Source organism: Mugil cephalus, chromosome 4 (genome assembly GCF_022458985.1).
Source record: "Mugil cephalus isolate CIBA_MC_2020 chromosome 4, CIBA_Mcephalus_1.1, whole genome shotgun sequence".
NCBI classification, from domain to species: Eukaryota; Metazoa; Chordata; class Actinopteri; order Mugiliformes; family Mugilidae; genus Mugil; species Mugil cephalus.
This window is the reverse complement of record NC_061773.1, coordinates 4,413,421-4,432,457: the sequence shown is the minus strand read 5'-3', so window position 1 is coordinate 4,432,457 and position 19,037 is coordinate 4,413,421. Positions and strand designations below refer to the sequence as shown.

The 19,037-nt window shown below is 44.6% G+C and overlaps 1 protein-coding gene across 8 annotated transcripts in view; it reads left to right on the top strand.

Annotated features, from left to right (window-relative positions):
- celsr2 (cadherin, EGF LAG seven-pass G-type receptor 2) overlaps positions 1-17,895 on the top strand; it is a 59,214-nt gene extending 41,319 nt beyond the window's left edge. The window contains exons 6-34 of one of the 8 annotated variants that reach the window (XM_047583918.1): positions 864-1,021; positions 1,419-1,582; positions 1,862-1,987; positions 4,406-4,575; positions 4,849-5,028; positions 5,108-5,221; positions 5,372-5,528; positions 5,770-5,911; positions 6,011-6,131; positions 6,617-6,800; positions 6,922-7,023; positions 7,160-7,257; positions 7,991-8,200; positions 8,355-8,538; positions 8,766-9,084; positions 9,482-9,649; positions 9,757-9,880; positions 9,971-10,171; positions 10,280-10,454; positions 11,146-11,258; positions 11,535-11,617; positions 12,617-12,743; positions 12,834-12,944; positions 13,515-13,645; positions 13,732-13,817; positions 13,918-14,088; positions 14,277-14,477; positions 15,000-15,222; positions 16,521-17,895. In XM_047583918.1, the coding sequence (XP_047439874.1) occupies positions 864-1,021; positions 1,419-1,582; positions 1,862-1,987; positions 4,406-4,575; positions 4,849-5,028; positions 5,108-5,221; positions 5,372-5,528; positions 5,770-5,911; positions 6,011-6,131; positions 6,617-6,800; positions 6,922-7,023; positions 7,160-7,257; positions 7,991-8,200; positions 8,355-8,538; positions 8,766-9,084; positions 9,482-9,649; positions 9,757-9,880; positions 9,971-10,171; positions 10,280-10,454; positions 11,146-11,258; positions 11,535-11,617; positions 12,617-12,743; positions 12,834-12,944; positions 13,515-13,645; positions 13,732-13,817; positions 13,918-14,088; positions 14,277-14,477; positions 15,000-15,222; positions 16,521-16,527 (4,350 nt within the window). In that variant the 3' untranslated portion in view covers positions 16,528-17,895. The other 7 variants (XM_047583916.1, XM_047583914.1, XM_047583913.1 and 4 more) reach the window with 7 other exon arrangements.
- The last annotated feature ends 1,142 nt before the right edge of the window (positions 17,896-19,037 follow it).

Here is a 19,037-nt window from a genome sequence, read left to right as displayed (position 1 = left end):
TGCTAAACCCTGTCTGACCAGCTGACGGCTCAGCGGCCCGTCCTCGCCTGCAGGCGGCTGAGTTGGTCAGCTGTGAGTGAGGGCTGTGGCTGCTCCGCTCTCAGCCCACGACACCAGCTTGAACCCACACTTAGGGTTAATATGAGCTCCAAGTGACCCCGGAGAAACTGGCTGGTTTGAATAAAGGTCCTGACCCTTTATTGACAGGATCATCATTCTCCCGCCTGCAGCCTCCTCCTCCTTTTGCTACACCCCTCTATTGATTCCCCAGACAATGAAGAAGATCCTTTGTCGACGGGGGTAGCGTCCTGTGGAGAGCGAGCCCTTCGCCTGTTTGTGTGCCTGCGTGTGTTTGTGTGTTTGCTTGCCAGCCGTTGCCGTTAGCTCTAGCTGTTACCATCTGAATTATTAAAAATGCTGGAGCTGAACGGGGATTGAACCGAGTGTGACGCTAAAGATCATTTATTTGGTTGTTTTCCACTTGTTTTTTAATCTGGCTCATAATGGTGCGTACAGCTTAGCACTGGCTCGGATTCCTGGAAGTTTTTGCACGTCTTAACGCGTTAATCCATTAATAAATGAAGCGAAATAATGGGATATTTTTGTAGCAATCCTCTTCTGAGTCCTATTTATAAAATATTGTGACCAAAAATACCCCAGCATTAAAAATAGCAGCATGATAGTATGTTTACTCCTTTATACTGATTGATCAAATAAATCGGATTCAACTGGACAGTGATAACTTTCAGCTCCCCAAAACTTGTATAAGATCTATCATATCATTTTATTAAGTTTTCCCTGAACTGAAAGGAAGGAGCTCTGTGTCTTGATATTTATTAGTTGTTGTTTTTTTTCCTCCTCAGCCGATCTTCAACCAGGCCGGCCTGCCCCAGGGCCCCTCGGATCAGAAGGTCGTCGTAGTGACGGTGGACAACTGCGACACCTCCGTGGCCCTGAGGTTCGGTCACATGATCGGAAACTACACCTGCTCTGCTCGGGGCAGCCAGTCAGGATCCAAAAAGTAAGTCAGCAAAAAAAAAAGTAACATCACAATTTTGCTGCACGAATTCCATAAATAACTTTTTTTTTCTTCTTTACTTTTAAGGTTCTCATTACTTCCATGTTGACTCCAGTAATTTACTTCATTACTTTCTGTGCGGTTAGCTCATTAATAGTAAACTTGTTTTGAAGTTAAGTTCCACATCTCCAGGGAACTTTGCTTTCTTCCTTTTATTGCAGTGTTTATCCTTTTCTCGTCTCCGGGGGTAAACTCACTCAGCCAAACTATCTCTGTGATGAATTTTTCATTCGCCCCCCCCACACACACCCACCCAAATTAATGCTGTTGGTGTGATTTAGTCGAGGCAACGTGGTGGAAATCTGTGTGCGTGAACATTCATGGGTTTTATTTTTCTTAGATCTCTGGACCTGACTGGCCCCTTGCTCCTCGGAGGAGTCCCCAAACTCCCAGAAGACTTCCCTGTTCGCAACCAGCAGTTCGTGGGATGCATGAAGAACCTGCGCATCGACAACCAGCACATAGACATGGCCAGCTTCATCGCTAACAACGGCACTCTGCCAGGTGTGCAGCATTTTGCAGCTCAATTATTTATCTATTGTCCTTAACTGCGGCTATCTGGGATCACGATAATGTTTACGGATAGATCAGCCAAGTGAAAGAGACTGCCAGAGGAAATAACACTGACTCTAATGAGCTCAGTGGTGGTGGAGTCATGGGGAAATGATCATTGTACCTGCTATGAATAGATCATAACCCTCTGACACCTTCCTACTCTAGTGAAATAATGAGGTAGGACAGATCAAACAGATGGATTACCCTCTTATTCTCCTTGCCTGCCAGGATGCTCTGCCAAGAGACACTTCTGCAACAATAACCCGTGTCTGAACGGAGGAACCTGTGTCAACCTCTGGGGCTCCTTCAGCTGTGACTGTCCTCTTGGATTTGGAGGACAAAGCTGCGAAAGAGGTGAGTGAGTGAAGAGGGACGAGGTGGAAAGACACGGGATGATAAAAGCACGGGCTGGTCTGCAGAATGAGCCTCATCCTTTGACCTGAGACAGATTAAAGAGAACGGAGGCAATAGTAGAAGCTGCACCTGAAACTGTTGCAAATGCATTTAAAAATAACAGGTGCAAAAAAACAACTGTGCGGTACATGCTGGTGTTTCTCACATCACTGCTAACAGCTTTTGAACAGCTGTCTGAATGTGAGAAAGGCAGGGTTAGAGGAAGCCTGGTGGTTCCGCTCCAGTGGGTTTAATGCGAGATTTATGACTGAATGAGTTGTGGGAAGTGATCTGCATGTTGGTGGTTGGATTGACTCTTCCTTAGATGATGTTAAACCAGTTTAAGACGCACTGTGTATGTAGCTTATGTTTCCATCCCCATGTTCTCCTGTGTCTGTTCTCGTTCCACCTGATCTGCTGCAGCTGTTGTCCATGCTGATTTATGGTTTGAAGCAATTTGAGAAGAGGCAGAGAAAGAGAGATGAGCCGTGTAAGACACTGTAGTGCCTTTTATCTTAACACGAAGTAGTCAGTTTTAAAATAAATAAATAAATTAGTGTTCTTTCATGCAGAGCAGGCAGGGATTCGTAGTTCCTGAGTTGGATATCTAAACAATGAGAGGTGTGTTGCACAGGAAAGACAAGCATGATGGAAAAATCAGGGGCGGGAGTGTGGAAGTGGGGCAGGTTCCCTTGTGATAACATGTAACTTCAGTCTGTCTTGAACAACCAGCATCACCATCAGCTGCTCCTTTTAAATGCTGTTGTGTATATGTACGCATGTATAGAAGTACAGCTGACACAACGTTCTGTTAGAGGACAATCAGAAATTTAACTATTTTTATACACTACTAATAGTTTTAGTCCCTATTAAAGCAATAAAAGGCCCAAGAATTGGTTACAGCCTCTTCAATTTGCTTCTTTTCTTCTGATTTGTGTGACAGTATTTCAGATGGCGGTCAGACAACAAAGCCTGTCTGAATGTGTTTCTTTCACCTTTAGTAAATCGTTACATTTTTCATTATTTTCTGACATTTAAATGACAGAATCAGTATTGAAAATAATCGTTCGTTTGGTGTGTGTGTGTATTAAACCAGCCTCCACAAATATTGATCTGATCAAGTATACACAGATCAGGCATAACATTATGACTACCTTGCTAATATTGTGTAGGTCAGTTGTGACTCATCATAGAATGGACATGGGTCTTCTGAGGGTGTCCTGTAGTGTCTGGTAACAGGATGTTGTTAGTGGGGGTCTTTGGGTCCTATGGGTTGAGGGGAGGGGCCTCTGTGGATCATCCCACAGATACTTGATCATTTTGGATCTAGTGAATCTGGAGGTCAGGTCAACACCTTGTGCTGTTCTTCATGTTTTCTGAGTTGTTCCTAAAGTGTTTTTGTGTGTGTGTCTGTGTCAGGCTGCATCCTGCTGGGGGTGGCTGCTGCCATCTAAGAGTGTCATTGCTATGGGGGTGTCTGGTCAGGTGTGGGTGGGTGCTACATGTTTAAGTAACCAAAAGTTTCCCAGCACAGCACCGCATCACAAGATGGTCGATGTTATTAGCTTCTAATGTGAGTGTTCATAATGTTGTGGCTGACCGGTATATAAAGAAAGGTAACTTAATTATGCAGTCCAATTAGATAAGCGGGTTCCATAGCCAGCGTACTTCTAACCTTTTCAGAGGAACTTAACAGCAGCTCCTCTCTTTGCGTCTCCGAAAGCCACAGTGCATCAGGTTCGTCCGTCCTCACCGATCAATCATTTCGATCTGATCTGAGGGATTCTGGTGCTTTGCTTCCCTTCACACAGAGACAGTTTAATGAAAGGAAACTGGCTGCACATCAGGCAGCTGGTGTGTCCTTTATTGTCACTTTCTTGACACGTAACAGAGCTGGAGAGCTTCTCCTCCAGAACACAGGGCTCACAATTACCCCAACTTCCTTCTCACTTGAAGTTGGGGATTTGACAATGGATTATGTCAGCTGTGCTCGCTGAATACAGAATTTGAATCGAATCATTTTTTCTCTCATTGAAACCATTTCTAAAATGAGCTGCTCTGTTCAGATGTTGCTCGGTGCTTTGAGCTTTGTGTGTACACCAGATTAGATTACACTTTGAATTCAGCCATGAAAGGCTTCTCATGTCTCTGTTGCAGCACCAAAAACTGAGAGTCGTTTAGCTGTGATAACTTGGACGAGACCGGAGAACCTTTTGGACTTGCTGGTTGACAGTAATGACTCATGTCGCCTACTCTGAAACTCTGTGTCCTCATTTTTCATCATCATCCCCTCTTCTTTCCAGCCTTTTTGCCCTTTATATATAGAGCATTTTCTGTGCCCTTTATCATCTCTTTTCTCCCTCTGTCCCTTTTCTGTAGTTATGGCCAGCCCACAGCGTTTCCTGGGTAACAGCCTGTTGCAGTGGAACAACCTGGCAACGGCGTCGGCCTCCGTCCCCTGGCACATAGAGCTCATGTTCCGAACGCGCCAGTCCAGCGCCACGCTGCTTCACATCTCGTCTGGCCTGCAGCACAACCTCACTCTGCAGGTGAGAGCAGCTTCTCGTTAAACCTCGGAGCAGTCGCCATAATAAGCTGTTCTCTGCTACTTTCTGTCTGGTCAGACGCCTCGCTGACCTCGCACAAGTCTCGACAATCTATTTCTATTCACCTATGATGTGCGGCAATTCAGGGTTTGAACTGTGAAAAATGCTATCAAAGCTCTTTGTACATGATGTGATGCAGTGCTGATTCTTGGTCGTTTCTTTTCTACCTCTCCCTCCCGCTGTTTCTTCCCTTTTTTCCTCTTGCTGCCGTCGTAGCTGCGCGGGGGGAGCGTGTTGATGGGCCTGCACAGGGGAGAGGACTCCACTCTCTCCCGTGTGGAGGAGGTGCTGGTGAACGATGGAGACTGGCATCATTTGCAGCTGGATATTAGCACTCTGGGGGGAGCTTTGAGCCTTCACAAGGCCGTGTTGTCTCTGGACCATGGCCTCTTCATGGTGAGTTCTAGCTGGCTGTGAATCACTAGTAATAATAAATTCTCTTCAGACATTAATTCAGTTTCATGTTCTCGTCCAGGCTACTATGGAGGTGGACGGAAAGCTGCAGGACTCCAAGTTGAAGTCTGTAAGCGTTGGCGGCTTGGCAAGGCCTGATGGGAAAATTCAGCAGGGCTTCCGTGGCTGCATACAGGTTAGTCCTCTCTATGTAATGTGGTCCTCATTCTTATTGGCATGTGTGATCACCTTTAAAAGTATTTCATTTAATAAATAAAACCTTTCACTGATTTGCCTGCTGTTTCCCATCAGTATTCATTTCATGGGTATTCTTTCTTCTCCTCAGGGTCTGCGAGTCGGGGGAGCTCTGAGTCTGTCCCAGGCGAGGAAGGTGAACGTGGAGCAGGGCTGCAACGTGCCCGACCCCTGCAGCTCCAACCCCTGTCCCACCAACAGCTACTGCAGCGATGACTGGGACAGCTACTCCTGTACCTGCCTCAGTGGTCAGTCTTCTCTCACCTAAAACCAATAACAGTGATCGGTACATCTTCCAGTGCTGCACAGCTGCACAATCATCAGTCAGTCTTGAATCAGTCTTGAAGTCACTTGAATAATTCAAAAATATGAACTGAAATATTTCAGAATAAACCCAATGTCATAATTATCCTTTTATGCATGTAATCATTTCTCCATATCCGTGTTCACTACAGTTTATGTGATGTGACCTGCTTCCTCTTATTAAAGGTTACTATGGCGCCAACTGCACTGACGCCTGCTCTCTGAACCCCTGCGAGCACGAGTCGACGTGCACCAGGAAGCCGAGCTCCTCTCGTGGTTACGCCTGCGACTGTCCCGGCAACTACTTCGGCCACTACTGCGAGAAAAAGTACGGCCTCTCACCTTCATGTCAAACAGTGTACGTGTGCAATGGATGTCCGTGAGGATGGACTGACGTGTGTGTGTGACTGTCTGTGTGCGTCCGCAGGACCGACTTGCCGTGTCCCAGAGGATGGTGGGGTCATAAGACCTGCGGCCCCTGCAACTGTCAGACGGACAAGGGTTTCGATTCTGACTGCAACAAGACGAGTGGGGAGTGTCGCTGTAAGGTGAGTTTGCAGACCTGAGTCACTGACATAAAAAGATTGAACCTTCCAAACTGTGTCAGTAGTAGAAATGGTCAATAAGGAGATGATCTGGAAGTAGTAGTAGAAGTAGTAGTTACCTCCATAGATAACCCTAGACATCTTCCACACAGTTTATTCATTTTCACTGTTGTCGGCGGTTCCTGTTTTCTTCACGTTTCTCTCAAGTAAATGAAGTAGATTTCATCACGTCTAATGTGAACAGAGTCAGACTATACTCTAGTCTCTATGCAGTCTGCTACTGGGACACCCACCATGTAGGTGGGGAACGTAATTGAGAGACGTATCCCTCGGCAACCAGGTGTTTTTGAACAAGCAGCTGGAGCTTGTCGCAACTCTCAGGTGGAAATTCGTGCACGTGTGTGTATAAACGGACGAGCCTGGTGGCGGGTAGAAGGATGTTTGTCGACTTACTAATCAGCGGTTTGTCTCCCCGGTCTCGTTTCCAGGACAACCACTACCGTCCTGAGGGCAGTGACACCTGCCTGCTGTGCGACTGCTACCCGGTCGGCTCTTTCTCCAGAGCCTGCGACCGAGACAGCGGCCAGTGTCAGTGTAAACCCGGCGTCATCGGCCGTCAGTGCGACCGCTGTGACAACCCGTTCGCAGAGGTTTCAGCTAACGGCTGTGAAGGTCAGAATACATTACTGACACCTTCATTTTAAACCCCCTGTCTCATTATTGATACATGTATATTAGAATAATCCTCCATTTTTATCCTCATCATGTCGTCTCCTTCCTCCTCTTCCCTCAGTAATCTATGACAGCTGCCCTCAGGCCATCGAGGCTGGGATATGGTGGCCTAGGACTAAGTTTGGTCTCCCGGCAGCGGTTCCCTGTCCCAAGGGAACTCTGGGTATGATGGGGGTTTTTTTTGGCAGTTCATCAAATTACCATATAGTAATGGCACTATGTGAAACTCGCCTCAAGACCTCTCCGAGCTGCAGCCTGTTCCTCAGCTCTCATGTGATAACTCTCTCTGTCCTCCTGAGTAGGCACAGCTATCCGGCACTGTGACGAGCACAAGGGCTGGCTGCCTCCCAATCTCTTCAACTGTACCTCCGTCACCTTCAGCAAGCTGAAAGCTCTGGTGTGTAACTTCACTCTGACAGTTCTAAAAATACTGTACGAACTCCACAATAGCATCCTCATTCACAGGAACGTGAAGACACTGAAGTATTCCAACAATACCAAAAGTCTACTGCCCTGCAAGTGTACTTCACTACAGTGGTGCTTTGAGCTAAATATGAGTGAACTCAAGTGACGCTGCTCATATGCTCTGGTTTAGCAGGCGTAACTATTATATATGCACCCAATGCTACTGAAGGGAAAGTGCAGCTAAGGATGGTTTTAATTCTGCAAGACAAACTAAAAATTTCATCCACAGCTCCTTCAGTTTATCCTCCAAGAGCCATTTGTGAGACTTTTCACATTGAACCTCATGGTCCTGTTTAAAATGTGGCCTCTTACTGTTGGAGAGATGCAGAGATATTTCACAACATAAGTGAAACATTTGTCCTGCAGGAAGTGCAGAAAGTGGAAAAGTCTATCCCCAGCGTTACATGTATCTATCCTCCAGTGGCCACTCATGTCTCTGTTTGTCAATCCATTTGAAATCCGATGAAACATCAGCCTCATTGAGGAATTCAAGAAAGAAATTAGAGAATGACCAGAATCAGTTGGATTCATCCTCTGGGGACCACGAATGTCTCTAAGACTTTAGTAGTAATTCACCAGTAGTTATGTCTGTGTGCCCTGACCATTTACACCATCATTTACAAGTTACCAACTCATCTCTCCGTCTTTTAATTTTTCTCCTCCAGTCTGAAAAGTTTTCCCGTAACGCTTCGCTCCTCGACTCTGGACACGTTCAGCAGACAGCAGCCATGTTGGCCAACGCCACCTCGCACACAGAGAACTACTTCGGCAGCGACGTGAAAGTGGCCTATCGGCTCACACAGAGTCTGCTGCAGTACGAGAGCAACCAGCGGGGCTTCAACCTTACAGCCACACAGGACGTCCACTTCACCGAGGTGAATGTCTAACACTCAGAATGAAACCAAACATGTACCCTAATAGTTACTATCTAACACTGGTCTATTAGTAGAGAGCCAGTCCTGACTGGCTGGGCGTCACATCGCGCTTCGTTTCATCCCGTCACGCTGAACTCTCTCTGCTTTCTGACAGAATCTGGTCCGTGTGGGCAGCGCCATCCTGTCTCCAGAGACGCGACCGCACTGGGAGCTCATCCAGCACACGGACGGAGGCACGGCAGCTCTGCTCCGACACTACGAGGACTACGCCAACACCCTGGCACAAAACATGAGGAAGACCTACCTCAGCCCCTTCACCATCGTTACACCAAACATAGGTGAGCAGTTTACCACGGTGTCATGAAAGTGCAGGTGGAAATTTAAAGTTTGCATGTTGTAAATGCAGCTTTGGAGTTTCAGTTTGTAAGTGATCATTATAAGAATGTAAAATCTATAATGCAGCAAAAGACAAGACAACATCTGACAGTAAAACACAATGAATGTCAGCAGTGACTTTAAGGCTGAATGTGATCTGCGGTTAACAGCGATGTGCTCCTCTCTCTAGTCATCTCCGTGGACCGTCTGAAAAAGATGAATTTTGCCGGAGCCAAGCTACCTCGCTACCAGTCCCTGAGGGGCCCTCGTCCCGTGGACCTGGAAACGGCTGTCACCCTCCCCGACTCGGTCTTTGAACCCCCCGTGGACACCAAGGGCCACAGGCACCTGGACGTCTTCCCGGAGATGTCGCTCAGGAACCGCTCGGCCAACAGGAAGAGGCGCCACCCCGACGACAGCCAGCAGGACGCCATCGCCAGTGTGATCATCTTCCACAGCCTGGCCTCGCTGCTACCAGAGAACTACGACCCGGACAAGAGAAGTCTACGGTGAGCACAGTTGATGGCACTTCTGTATCCTGAAGATATTAATTTATGTGGATTTAAAGGACAACCGATACAGAGATGGATCCTTTACTATCACACACAGAGAGAAACCTTTATTTGGTGACTAAAATCCAGAGTGGATCACGTTTCATACGTAGTCTTAGCTCAGTTTTTTTAGTTTTATAAATTAGTTCAAATTAAGATAAATTTTTTGTTTTATTAAAATGGATGAATTAGCTTGTGTGAATTAGATTTACAGTAATTCCTTTTTGAGTGGCATAAGGGATGGAAGGGTTTTCCATTACTTTTTCCATTATTATTAAAAAATGTGAACATGTGAAAGAAAATATAGATAAACGTTCAACATTTATCCACGCTGTTGTTGTTTTTTTCCCCTCAGCGTCCCGAAGCGGCCCGTCATCAACACGCCGGTGGTCAGCATCACGGTGCACGACAACGACGAGCTGCTGCAGCACGCTCTGGACAAACCCATCACCGTGCAGTTCCGCCTGGTCACCACCGAGGAGCGCTCCAAGCCCATCTGTGTCTTCTGGAACCACAGCATACTGTGAGTAACGGCAACATCGGGACACGCATGAAGAAAGACATGGGGCCGATGGTGAAACAAGCTGACGGGTGAAGCTGTGTCGTCCTTGTCTTTGTGTTTCGTGTCAGTGCTGGTAGCGGCGGCTGGTCGGCGAAAGGCTGCGAGGTGGTTTTCAGGAACAGCACCCACATCAGCTGTCAGTGTTACCACATGACCAGCTTTGCTGTGCTCATGGATGTCTCCAGGAGGGAGGTGAGTGGCAAAAACACGCTTCTGAACAAATCAAAACCACACTTTCTCTGACTGCAACCTTCCTGCAACTGAATGTGACCTCTTTGTCAGAACGGAGAGATCCTCCCGGTCAAAATCCTGACGTGGAGCACAGCTGGCGTGACGCTGGGCTTCCTCTTCCTCACCACCGTCTTCCTCCTCTGCCTGAGGGCCATGCAGTGCAACAAGACGAGCATAATCAACAACGGAGCCATGGCTCTCTTCCTCTCTGAGCTTGTCTTCATCCTAGGCATCAACCAGGCCGACAACCCGGTAACCCGTCTGCTTTCTGTTCCCTTACGTCCGTTGTCTGCTCTCTTCTTTTTCTCCTGTCAAAGTTTCAGTCATAAACCCTTTCGTCCTCCTCTGTCGCCCGGGTAGTTCGTGTGCACAGTCATCGCCATCCTGCTGCACTTCCTCTACCTCTGCACTTTCTCCTGGCTGTTCCTGGAGGGGCTGCACGTGTACCGGATGATCAGCGAAGTGCGAGACATCAACTACGGGCCGATGAGGTTCTACTACCTGATTGGATGGGGAGTGCCGGCCTTCATCACAGGTCTGAGCCCTCGTAATGTCACTCACAAGCACAACAACGATACGTCTTTTTAGACTTACAACAATTATCTCAACATAAAAAAAAAACAAATCCCAAAAAAGGTCCAAAAATAAATCAATTATATGTCATAAAATTGTTGGTGCGTTCATGAGGAGCTGCATTATGACAAAAACTGTCCTTTTTTCTTTGCTTTTCTGTAAAAATGTTCTCCCATGCCAGAATTACCAAACAGACTCTTCTTTCTTTCATTCCATATTCATTATCATATTCGTGACCTCTGTGTATTTGCATACATGTCCCAGCTGTAGTTTAAAGCTTTTTGTTTGTTTGTTTAATCAAGGGGCTTATTTCATGCACAAACTGATCGTTATCCAACGTTATGCTCTTGGTCTCATAGTTTGATTGAGTCATTTAAGTCATAACTTCCTACAGCAGTATAAAAAAAAAATCTAAAGAAAACACGTGGCGATAATGTTATACCTACCAGGTCATGAGTTCAGCAAGTTGTAAAGAAACAAGTGGAAAAACTGATTGGTTTATTTTATTTTGTTCAGTTACATCATGTGACCACTTCTCCTGGATACACGGCGGCTTCAGTTACTGTAAATTGGACAAAGGATGAAAAACAAGCCGTCCATTCACTCACACACAGGCTCATACTGTCATGGCTAATTTCTGCCTTGGTCTCCAGGTTTGGCCGTGGGTCTGGACCCCGAAGGCTACGGGAACCCAGACTACTGCTGGCTCTCCATGTACGACACCCTGATCTGGAGCTTTGCTGGACCCATCGCCATGGTGGTGTCGGTGAGTCCCCTCCACAATGAGACCAGTGTGGATGAGTAATTTATTTGATAGAGTCTCAGGTGTGCTGCTATAACACAAGAAGCGTGACCCTAAAATCAGCTGTCACGCTCTATCGGTGTACTTTCCAAACTTTTGTCACGCCAGCCGTCCTTGGGACTTCACAATGACTCACGATGATGTCATCAGAGCAGCTCTCGTCACCGCCGCGTTACTGTCAGCATGTGTCTGATTGATTTAATGTGTACTAAGCGCCTGCTGCTGCTGTTGTTTCCACAGATGAACATCTTCCTGTACATCCTGTCGTCCAGAGCCTCCTGCTCTCCCAGACACCAAACCATTGAGAAGAAAGAGCCGCGTGTGTGAGTGTCCTAACCTTTGCTGAAGTGTGGTTGTTTTATCAGATGTCCCTTCAAACGTTTGCATGTTTGGAAGCCTGAAAGCAAGGGCGAAGCAGTAAAACAGGTCTGACAACTGTTTTGACTGTTACCGGCATCAGCGATGCAATCAGCCTTTGATGACACCACATCAAACATTTTCCTTTGTGCGCTCTAAAAATAGCTTTAAATTTGGACCCGGTTATTGTTACAAACTTGAAATGGAAATTTGGCTCCAGGAGGTAACTACTTCAGAGAAACAGTGACTTAATGAGTTCCTGATTCAGCCACAGAAAAAACACATGTTAGAACACAGGTGCAGCAAGAGTGATTTGCAGTTTGAATTAGTTTTGTGGCCACTCAGATTTTCTTTTGTTTCTTATAATTTGATCATGGCCAAATTGATTAGTCCAAACTGTGAATGGTTCAACTGAATAATCATGTAGACTTTGCTGGTTCCAGTTTTTCCAAGTTACAGCCTCTCTTCTATACAGTACATATGATTGTAAACTCTAATTCTTGGTTGTGGACTTTAAGTCTTCCTTCCTGCTGCTGGGAGCCTGTACAAGCAGGCCTGCTCCCAGTAGACCACATACGTAGAACTACCGTTGTATTTAATTGCTATTTTTGTCTTTATTTAATGGTCATTTTGCTTGCCTCGCGCACTGTCCTTAACTATATCCTATTTAACGTGGAAATTTCCCCACTGTGGGATGAATTAAAGTATTATGTTTAGACTGTGAGTATTGTCCAGACATTTAAAAGGGGGAGTAAAAGTGGATTAGAATTGGTTTAATGTAAATCAGGCAACATGGAACATGAGTCTGTAAATGAAAAAAAGACACAGTTGGACTGTAAGGTATCCCTTCATATTAAATGAAGCCGATGTTTGTTTCGGTGCCTTCATACTCACTCTGTATCCTCATAGCAATGAATCCATAGAAACCTTCCTCACTAGTTCCTCTCTCTCATGTCACGCTCCAGCTCAGGCCTGAAGACGGCAGGCGGCGTCCTCTTCCTGGTTTCGGTCACATGTTTCATGGCGCTCCTCTCCGTCAACAGTGACATGATCATCTTCCACTACCTGTTCGCTGGCTTCAACTGTGTGCAGGTGAGAGTTCTGGTTCACAGAGAATCAGCTCAAAAGGCCGATTTCTGTCTTTGTACTGACCTTCGTCCCTTTCGCGTCCTGCAACTCCAGGGTCCCTTTGTTTTCTTCTTCCGCATCGTTTTCAACAAAGAAGCGAGGAATGCTATGAAATACTGCTGCAGCCGCAAGCGCCCAGATCACATGGTCAAATCCAAGGCCTCTGTGAGTCCCCCCGCCACACGCACTCATTCAGCTTGAGCATCTCTAAGAACCTGTTGTTATATTTGTTGTTGTGGAATCTGTTATCCAAAACCCATGCAACCAACAATTATTTGATCCTAATCCTAAAATCACACGTGCATCATCCTGCTACTGTAAATACTCTGTAGTTCACACCTGACATTATTCCCCTGGGGAACTAGCGTTTCTTTTCAATGACTGGGCCTTATGTAAAAAATGAAAGTATATATCTATGACCTGTTTTTATGTCTTCAGGAGAAATCTGTGACATGGAATGAAAACCATAATAATTAGAATTTTATAAGCAAATTAACAAAAAAAAAAAAAAATTATTATAGTTAGTTCCATCTGAAGTATCTGTTTCATAATATCTAATAAAACCACCCACTAGACTAGTTTGAATAAATTTGAAATTGAGCAAAGTTTTTATACGAATGGCAGCATCTCTACACAGACACAGTTTCCAAAGTCAAATATTCAAATATCAGCATCACATCTACACTGACATCATCTGTCACTATTCCTGACCGCCTCTCTTCACTGTGTCTTCAGGGCTATAAAGGCAACACAAACTACATGGACGGCAGATTGTATCACCTCCCCTTTGGGGACTCCAGCGTGTCTCTGAATGGCACCATGCAGAGCGGCAAGAGCCAGCAGAGCTATGTCCCGTTCGTCCTCCGGTGAGGAAATCCCTTCAAAAATGAACGTGCTTCGTTATTAACTGATTATTATGAGCAACAATAAACAGTTTGTTCTTTCCTTCCAGGGACGATGGTCTGAGTAACAGTCAGGCTCACATCGCTCTGAACGACCACACGTCGCTCTTCCATGAAACCAAGGAGCACCTGAATGGTAGCTTTTTCCTTTTAATCATTTCTCACCTGTGATCCACGTTAGCTGCCCAGAAAATGTCCCTCGATTCATGTTTTGCCTGTGCGTCCTCTGTGTGTAGATCGTGACAGCGACTCGGACAGCGACTTGTCTCTTGAGGACGACCAGAGCGGCTCCTACGCCTCCACGCACTCCTCCGACAGCGAAGACGAGGAAGGTCCTCTCCCGCCCGAGGAATGCTGGGAAAACCTGGCATCTAACGGCACTAAGAGACCCCAGCCACACGGTAAAGGTGCTCATCTGATCCTGGGCGTAGTTTGAGGCTTCCATGTGAAGCTGAGTCACTCTGTGAAGGTGGTCACATACTGATTAAGATACATAAAGCTGGATGTTTTAACTCCTCATATTCATGATATTATTCATGATGTAGTATATATCCTTTAACTTATATTTCACTGACTCTCTGTGTTTGTTTTCCAGACAACAGTCTGAGTAAGATGTTCTGGCCTGGAGATTACCCAGCAGCAGTGAGTGACGGTGAGCTTGCAGGTGCAGACAGACTGAAGACAGAAACTTTGGCCAATCCAGAGCTGAGCCTCGGCCGTGACAACCGGACGCTGCAGGACTCCACGATAATGCTGCTGCCTAGTGTGCCAAACCTCAACACGCACCCTCACAGAGGTAAACTAACCGCTAGAGGGTTCAATCAGGCCGGCGGGATGAATTTGCAATGTGCAGAAATGACACAGAAGACAGTAACTGCAATTTTTAAATAAAAGGAACTGCTATTCCTATTTTTTCCACTAGGGGGCACAGAGACTCGAAACTAAACAACAAAAGGCAGCAATGAGCTGGAATTGCAGTTATTTATTAGAAATATAAGATAAATATAATATAAAATATAAGACATTTGATAATCCAATAATTGTAAACGAAATCATAATGTGCTTGTTCTTTAGAGGTTATTATTCTGTTACTGGTCTGGCCCGCTTGACATCAAATTGGGCTCAATGTGACCCCTGAACTCAAATGAGTTTGAGACCCCTGCTGTAGAGGAATGATGGGGGCTGCAGCCAATTAGTAGTCATTAATGAACCTAAAGAAGTTATGAACACCCACATGTGTTTGAAAATAAATAAAATCAACCTCTTAAGTCAAGTAAGCTGAGCCGTATTGTTGGCATTTTGTTTTTATGTTGCACAGGGATCCTAAAGAAGAAGCAGCTTTCTCCGATCATAGAGAGGAACGGTGTCAACCGCGTCCGCAACGAACTGTGTGCAAACGCCCCCGGCACGGCGTCCCCCGGGGGATCCTCGTCCAGCGACAGCCGGGCCAGGCCCTCTAAACCCAACCTGCCAGATCAGCTGAACGGCGTCGCCCTGAGCATCAAGGCTGGGACGGTGGACGGCGACTCATCAGGATCAGAGTGAGTGTCCAGCACTACAGTTTACACCAGCTCCAGACACAAACCAGGAATCACAGGTTTTCTAATGCTCTTTCTGGTGTCGGTTCCCGCCTGTAAGTGTCTCCAGTGTTTGTTGCAGACGTCATTCAGTGTGTCGTTCAGCTGTCTGTGTCCTGGTAACAAACCGTGTGTCCTCAGTGATTCTTGTTTCATTGCTTGTAGTCGGTCTCATTTCCACCTGTTTATCTTAAACATGAAGCCAAATGAAGACAGCACCCATCCTGCTGCACTGCACAGTGTAAAAGTAAAAGTCAGTGTTTGAAAGCACTTAATAACCAGAACTACTGATTAACAACTATAACAGACCTGTTGTAGAGCAGTTGCAGATCTTTATCATTGAGTCAAAAGTTTAATACTGATTCAATGTCCTCATCCGACAAAAACACAAACATGTCAAAATGTTTCTGCACCACTGACCAAGCTATACTACATGTGTTATTTGTTCTTTGAAACAACAGAGGTCAAAGTTCAAGAAGAATTTTGTTAAAGTGATCTTAATTCATAAACCTTCAATGTGTAAAATTCATTCAGGTGAAGTTTATGGAGACATTTTTTCATAGCTGCAAACACAAAAGCATGTTAAAATGTGACCATATACTAACATATCCGTTGCTAAGAACACTACAACAAATATGAGGGTTTGCCAGTGAATATGAACATGTGAATAAAAAGTGATGGCTGAGCGGTAAGTATAAAGTGGACACAGTCAGGCCAGGAGAAGCATATTGTCATAAACACAAATGTAATTTTGTCTCTTAAAGACATCTCGTATTGTGTGACAAATAGTAGTTTAAGGTTCTTGATATTTAGTATTTTCCCCAATGGGGATCAATAAAGCACAAAATAATAACCTAAATTGTAGCTTACTAATCAATCTTCTTTGCTCCTTCTTCTCTCTCCAAAAATCATAGATTTTTATTCTTTAATTTTATGCCATGAAGCTCTGATCCTCATTCAGAAACGATCAGGATCACTGTCTTCAGATTGGTGCATCATTTTAGCATCTGTCACCTTTCACTCAGCCTCAGTGTCCGTCTGTCTGGGTGGAGGTGTTCCCCTCATGAGTACATACTTTGATTCATTCATTATTATTTATTTTGTGTTTTGTCTTGTGTTGTGTTGCATTCGTCTCCATCCATCTTCAACTCACCCTCCTCCTCCTCCTCCTCCTCCTCCTCCTCTTGGCACCACCTTGTTTTCCCAGCAGCCACTGCAACACGTCCATGTGAACTCGCTGACGGAGGGGTGTGTCTTTGCAGGTCATAGAGCCTCCTTCCTCAACAGTGACCTCAAACAAGGAGCACCGGACTTCCCCCTTCACAGAAAAACAAAAAAAAAAGAAAAGAAAAGAGACGTGGAAAAAGAAGGAATTCCCTCTCGTCATCATCGTCGCCCTTTGAAGGAGTGTGTGTATGTTGTGCTGCTTGAATGCTTGTATGTCTGTGTGTGTGTGTGTGTGTGTGTGTTCGTACATGTGTGCCAAACCTCAGGAGTCACTGCACTGGCCCGGGCTCATGCACACTTACGGAACGAGTCTCACTCTCCCTTTAAAGAAATCGTTTTGTTTACATACTTGAAGCAATGCACTTTTTTAATTTACTGCCCAGATTTGTTGGGAGTCAAGTTTTTTCAATTTTTTTTATTTTGTAGTTCTTTTTTTTTTATTTTATTTTTTTTTATCCAGGATATATATATATTGCTTTGAAGACTGTGGGACAGTAAAGAGGTCATGTTTTTTTATTTTGTTTTTTGGGTTGGGTCATTTAGGTGTAGACTTGCAAACATTCAGGGAAATTCCTTTTTCATTGGCAAGTGCTTGGTGATGTCTTCTCTGGTTCACCTTGTTGGTGTCCGTGCCAGTCTGAGGTTTGAGGAGTTCAGACTCGGGTTATCGAGTTGTGTCACACGCCTGAAACGGCCAAGGGGACGGCCGAGTTTGTGGACTGAAATGAGGAAAAATACCGCCTGTAGCTGCCTGTTGATGGACCCTCCGTATAAGCTATTTCTCTCATCGATGAAGGATGTCTCCAGAGGCAACAGCTGTCCACATCAGCACAAACTGGAGGCTTCTGAGGGGGCAGACCTGCACGAGCAGACCTACAGAGTTACTCAAAGGACTTTTGATACACGTTTTCTGTTTTTGTAAATCACCGAGAGCACATTTTTTTAATGGACGTTACAAAAGTCGCTCTCTCTTTTTTTCATCATGTTATCGGAGGGATGGACGCGTTCACCCGAGTTCAGTGACTAAATATTTTATAGAGTAGCGACGGAGCTTTTGTCTTTTTGTAAAATAATTAAATACAAATCTGTGCTGTAATACTATTTGAGCTGTAATTCATTTTTACTGTACAGAGTGGCCTGTAAATGAATGAAGAACATATCTTTAAAATGTAAGTAAATGTCTAAACTTCCTTCACACGTTTAGAGGCGCTCGGGAGGAAATACGTTTTACTACCTTCGGTCAGGTCGATGTGATATCTGTTGACGCTGTCTTGACCCATGTATACGTCTCATGCCATACGAAACAACACTACCAAGTCAATCATGGTGTCATAACACTGGTATCTGAACAGAGGATTGTGTCTTTTACTCTGCCGCGTCTGTTTCTACTGATTAAACTGTTTTCTACCATTTCGTTCTTCCCTCAATTTTTTTTTTTTTTTTTTTGTATTGGTGCCAATTCATCATTTTTTAAAACTGTGGGTTTTTGTTGCCTGAATGCTGTAGTCTACTTCTGAAATATGTGCTACTGGACAAGTGGAATAATCATATGGTGATGGTGATTTTATTACAGAATATGTGGTAATTCTGACCTCTCGCAGATGAAAATGAGAAATTGCGAGAAGCAGAGGAGGTTAATCCACCACTATGAGGCAGCCAGGAGCTAGTTAGCTTAGCATCCAACCTGGAAACAGGGAAACATCCAGACTGCCTCTGAATAAAGACCACAAATCCACATACCATCACTAAAGCGTCACAGTTACCTCATTATACAATTTTTCAATGTTTACAATGAACATTAAAATGACAGTTTGACATTTTATTCCATATTTCAGTTCCGTATTTGGGGTCCCTGTTTCCAGTCTTTATGCTAAGCTAAGCTAAGTGATTTCAGATTTAAAAGATGTTCAGAGAACTTCAATAAGCTTATTATGAACTATTCCTTTAGGCTCTTCTTCCTGTTTCACAGTTTATCTGGAAATGCCTTAGTGAAACAACTGTCTCTGAACAGTGGCTGTTTTATTCAAGTGAAAAAGAAATCTAAGAATGTGAGAAATATTTGCAGGTTTAGTGCTGGTATTTTCATGTTTCTACTCTCAGGTCAATCCAACCATGTTAATAATTGGGACTTTGCTAGTTGTGTGTGTGTATATATATATATATAACAGCTAAACTGTTTCCATTTTTAGAGCTGTGTCCTTCCTATAGCCAGGTTCAAATTCCCCCCTAAAGTTGAATGTGTGAACAATCTGATGAAGATGAATTGAAGTTTATCATTTTGATCACATAAGAGTAACATTTTTATAGTTTTGTCAAACAGGTGTAAGTAACAAGTTGAACATTTTAGTGTTGGATGAAAACACTGATCCCAGGTTAACTAAACTACATGATATCAAAACTGTAGTTTAATTGTGATCCGTAGTTTACCAATAGATTCATTTTTGTATCTTCCCATTAGAAATTTATGGTATTTTTATCAGGCAATTTATTGTGGTACTATGTAAATCACTAGACTACGAAACTAACGAAACTGTGACTGAATCAACACAAAT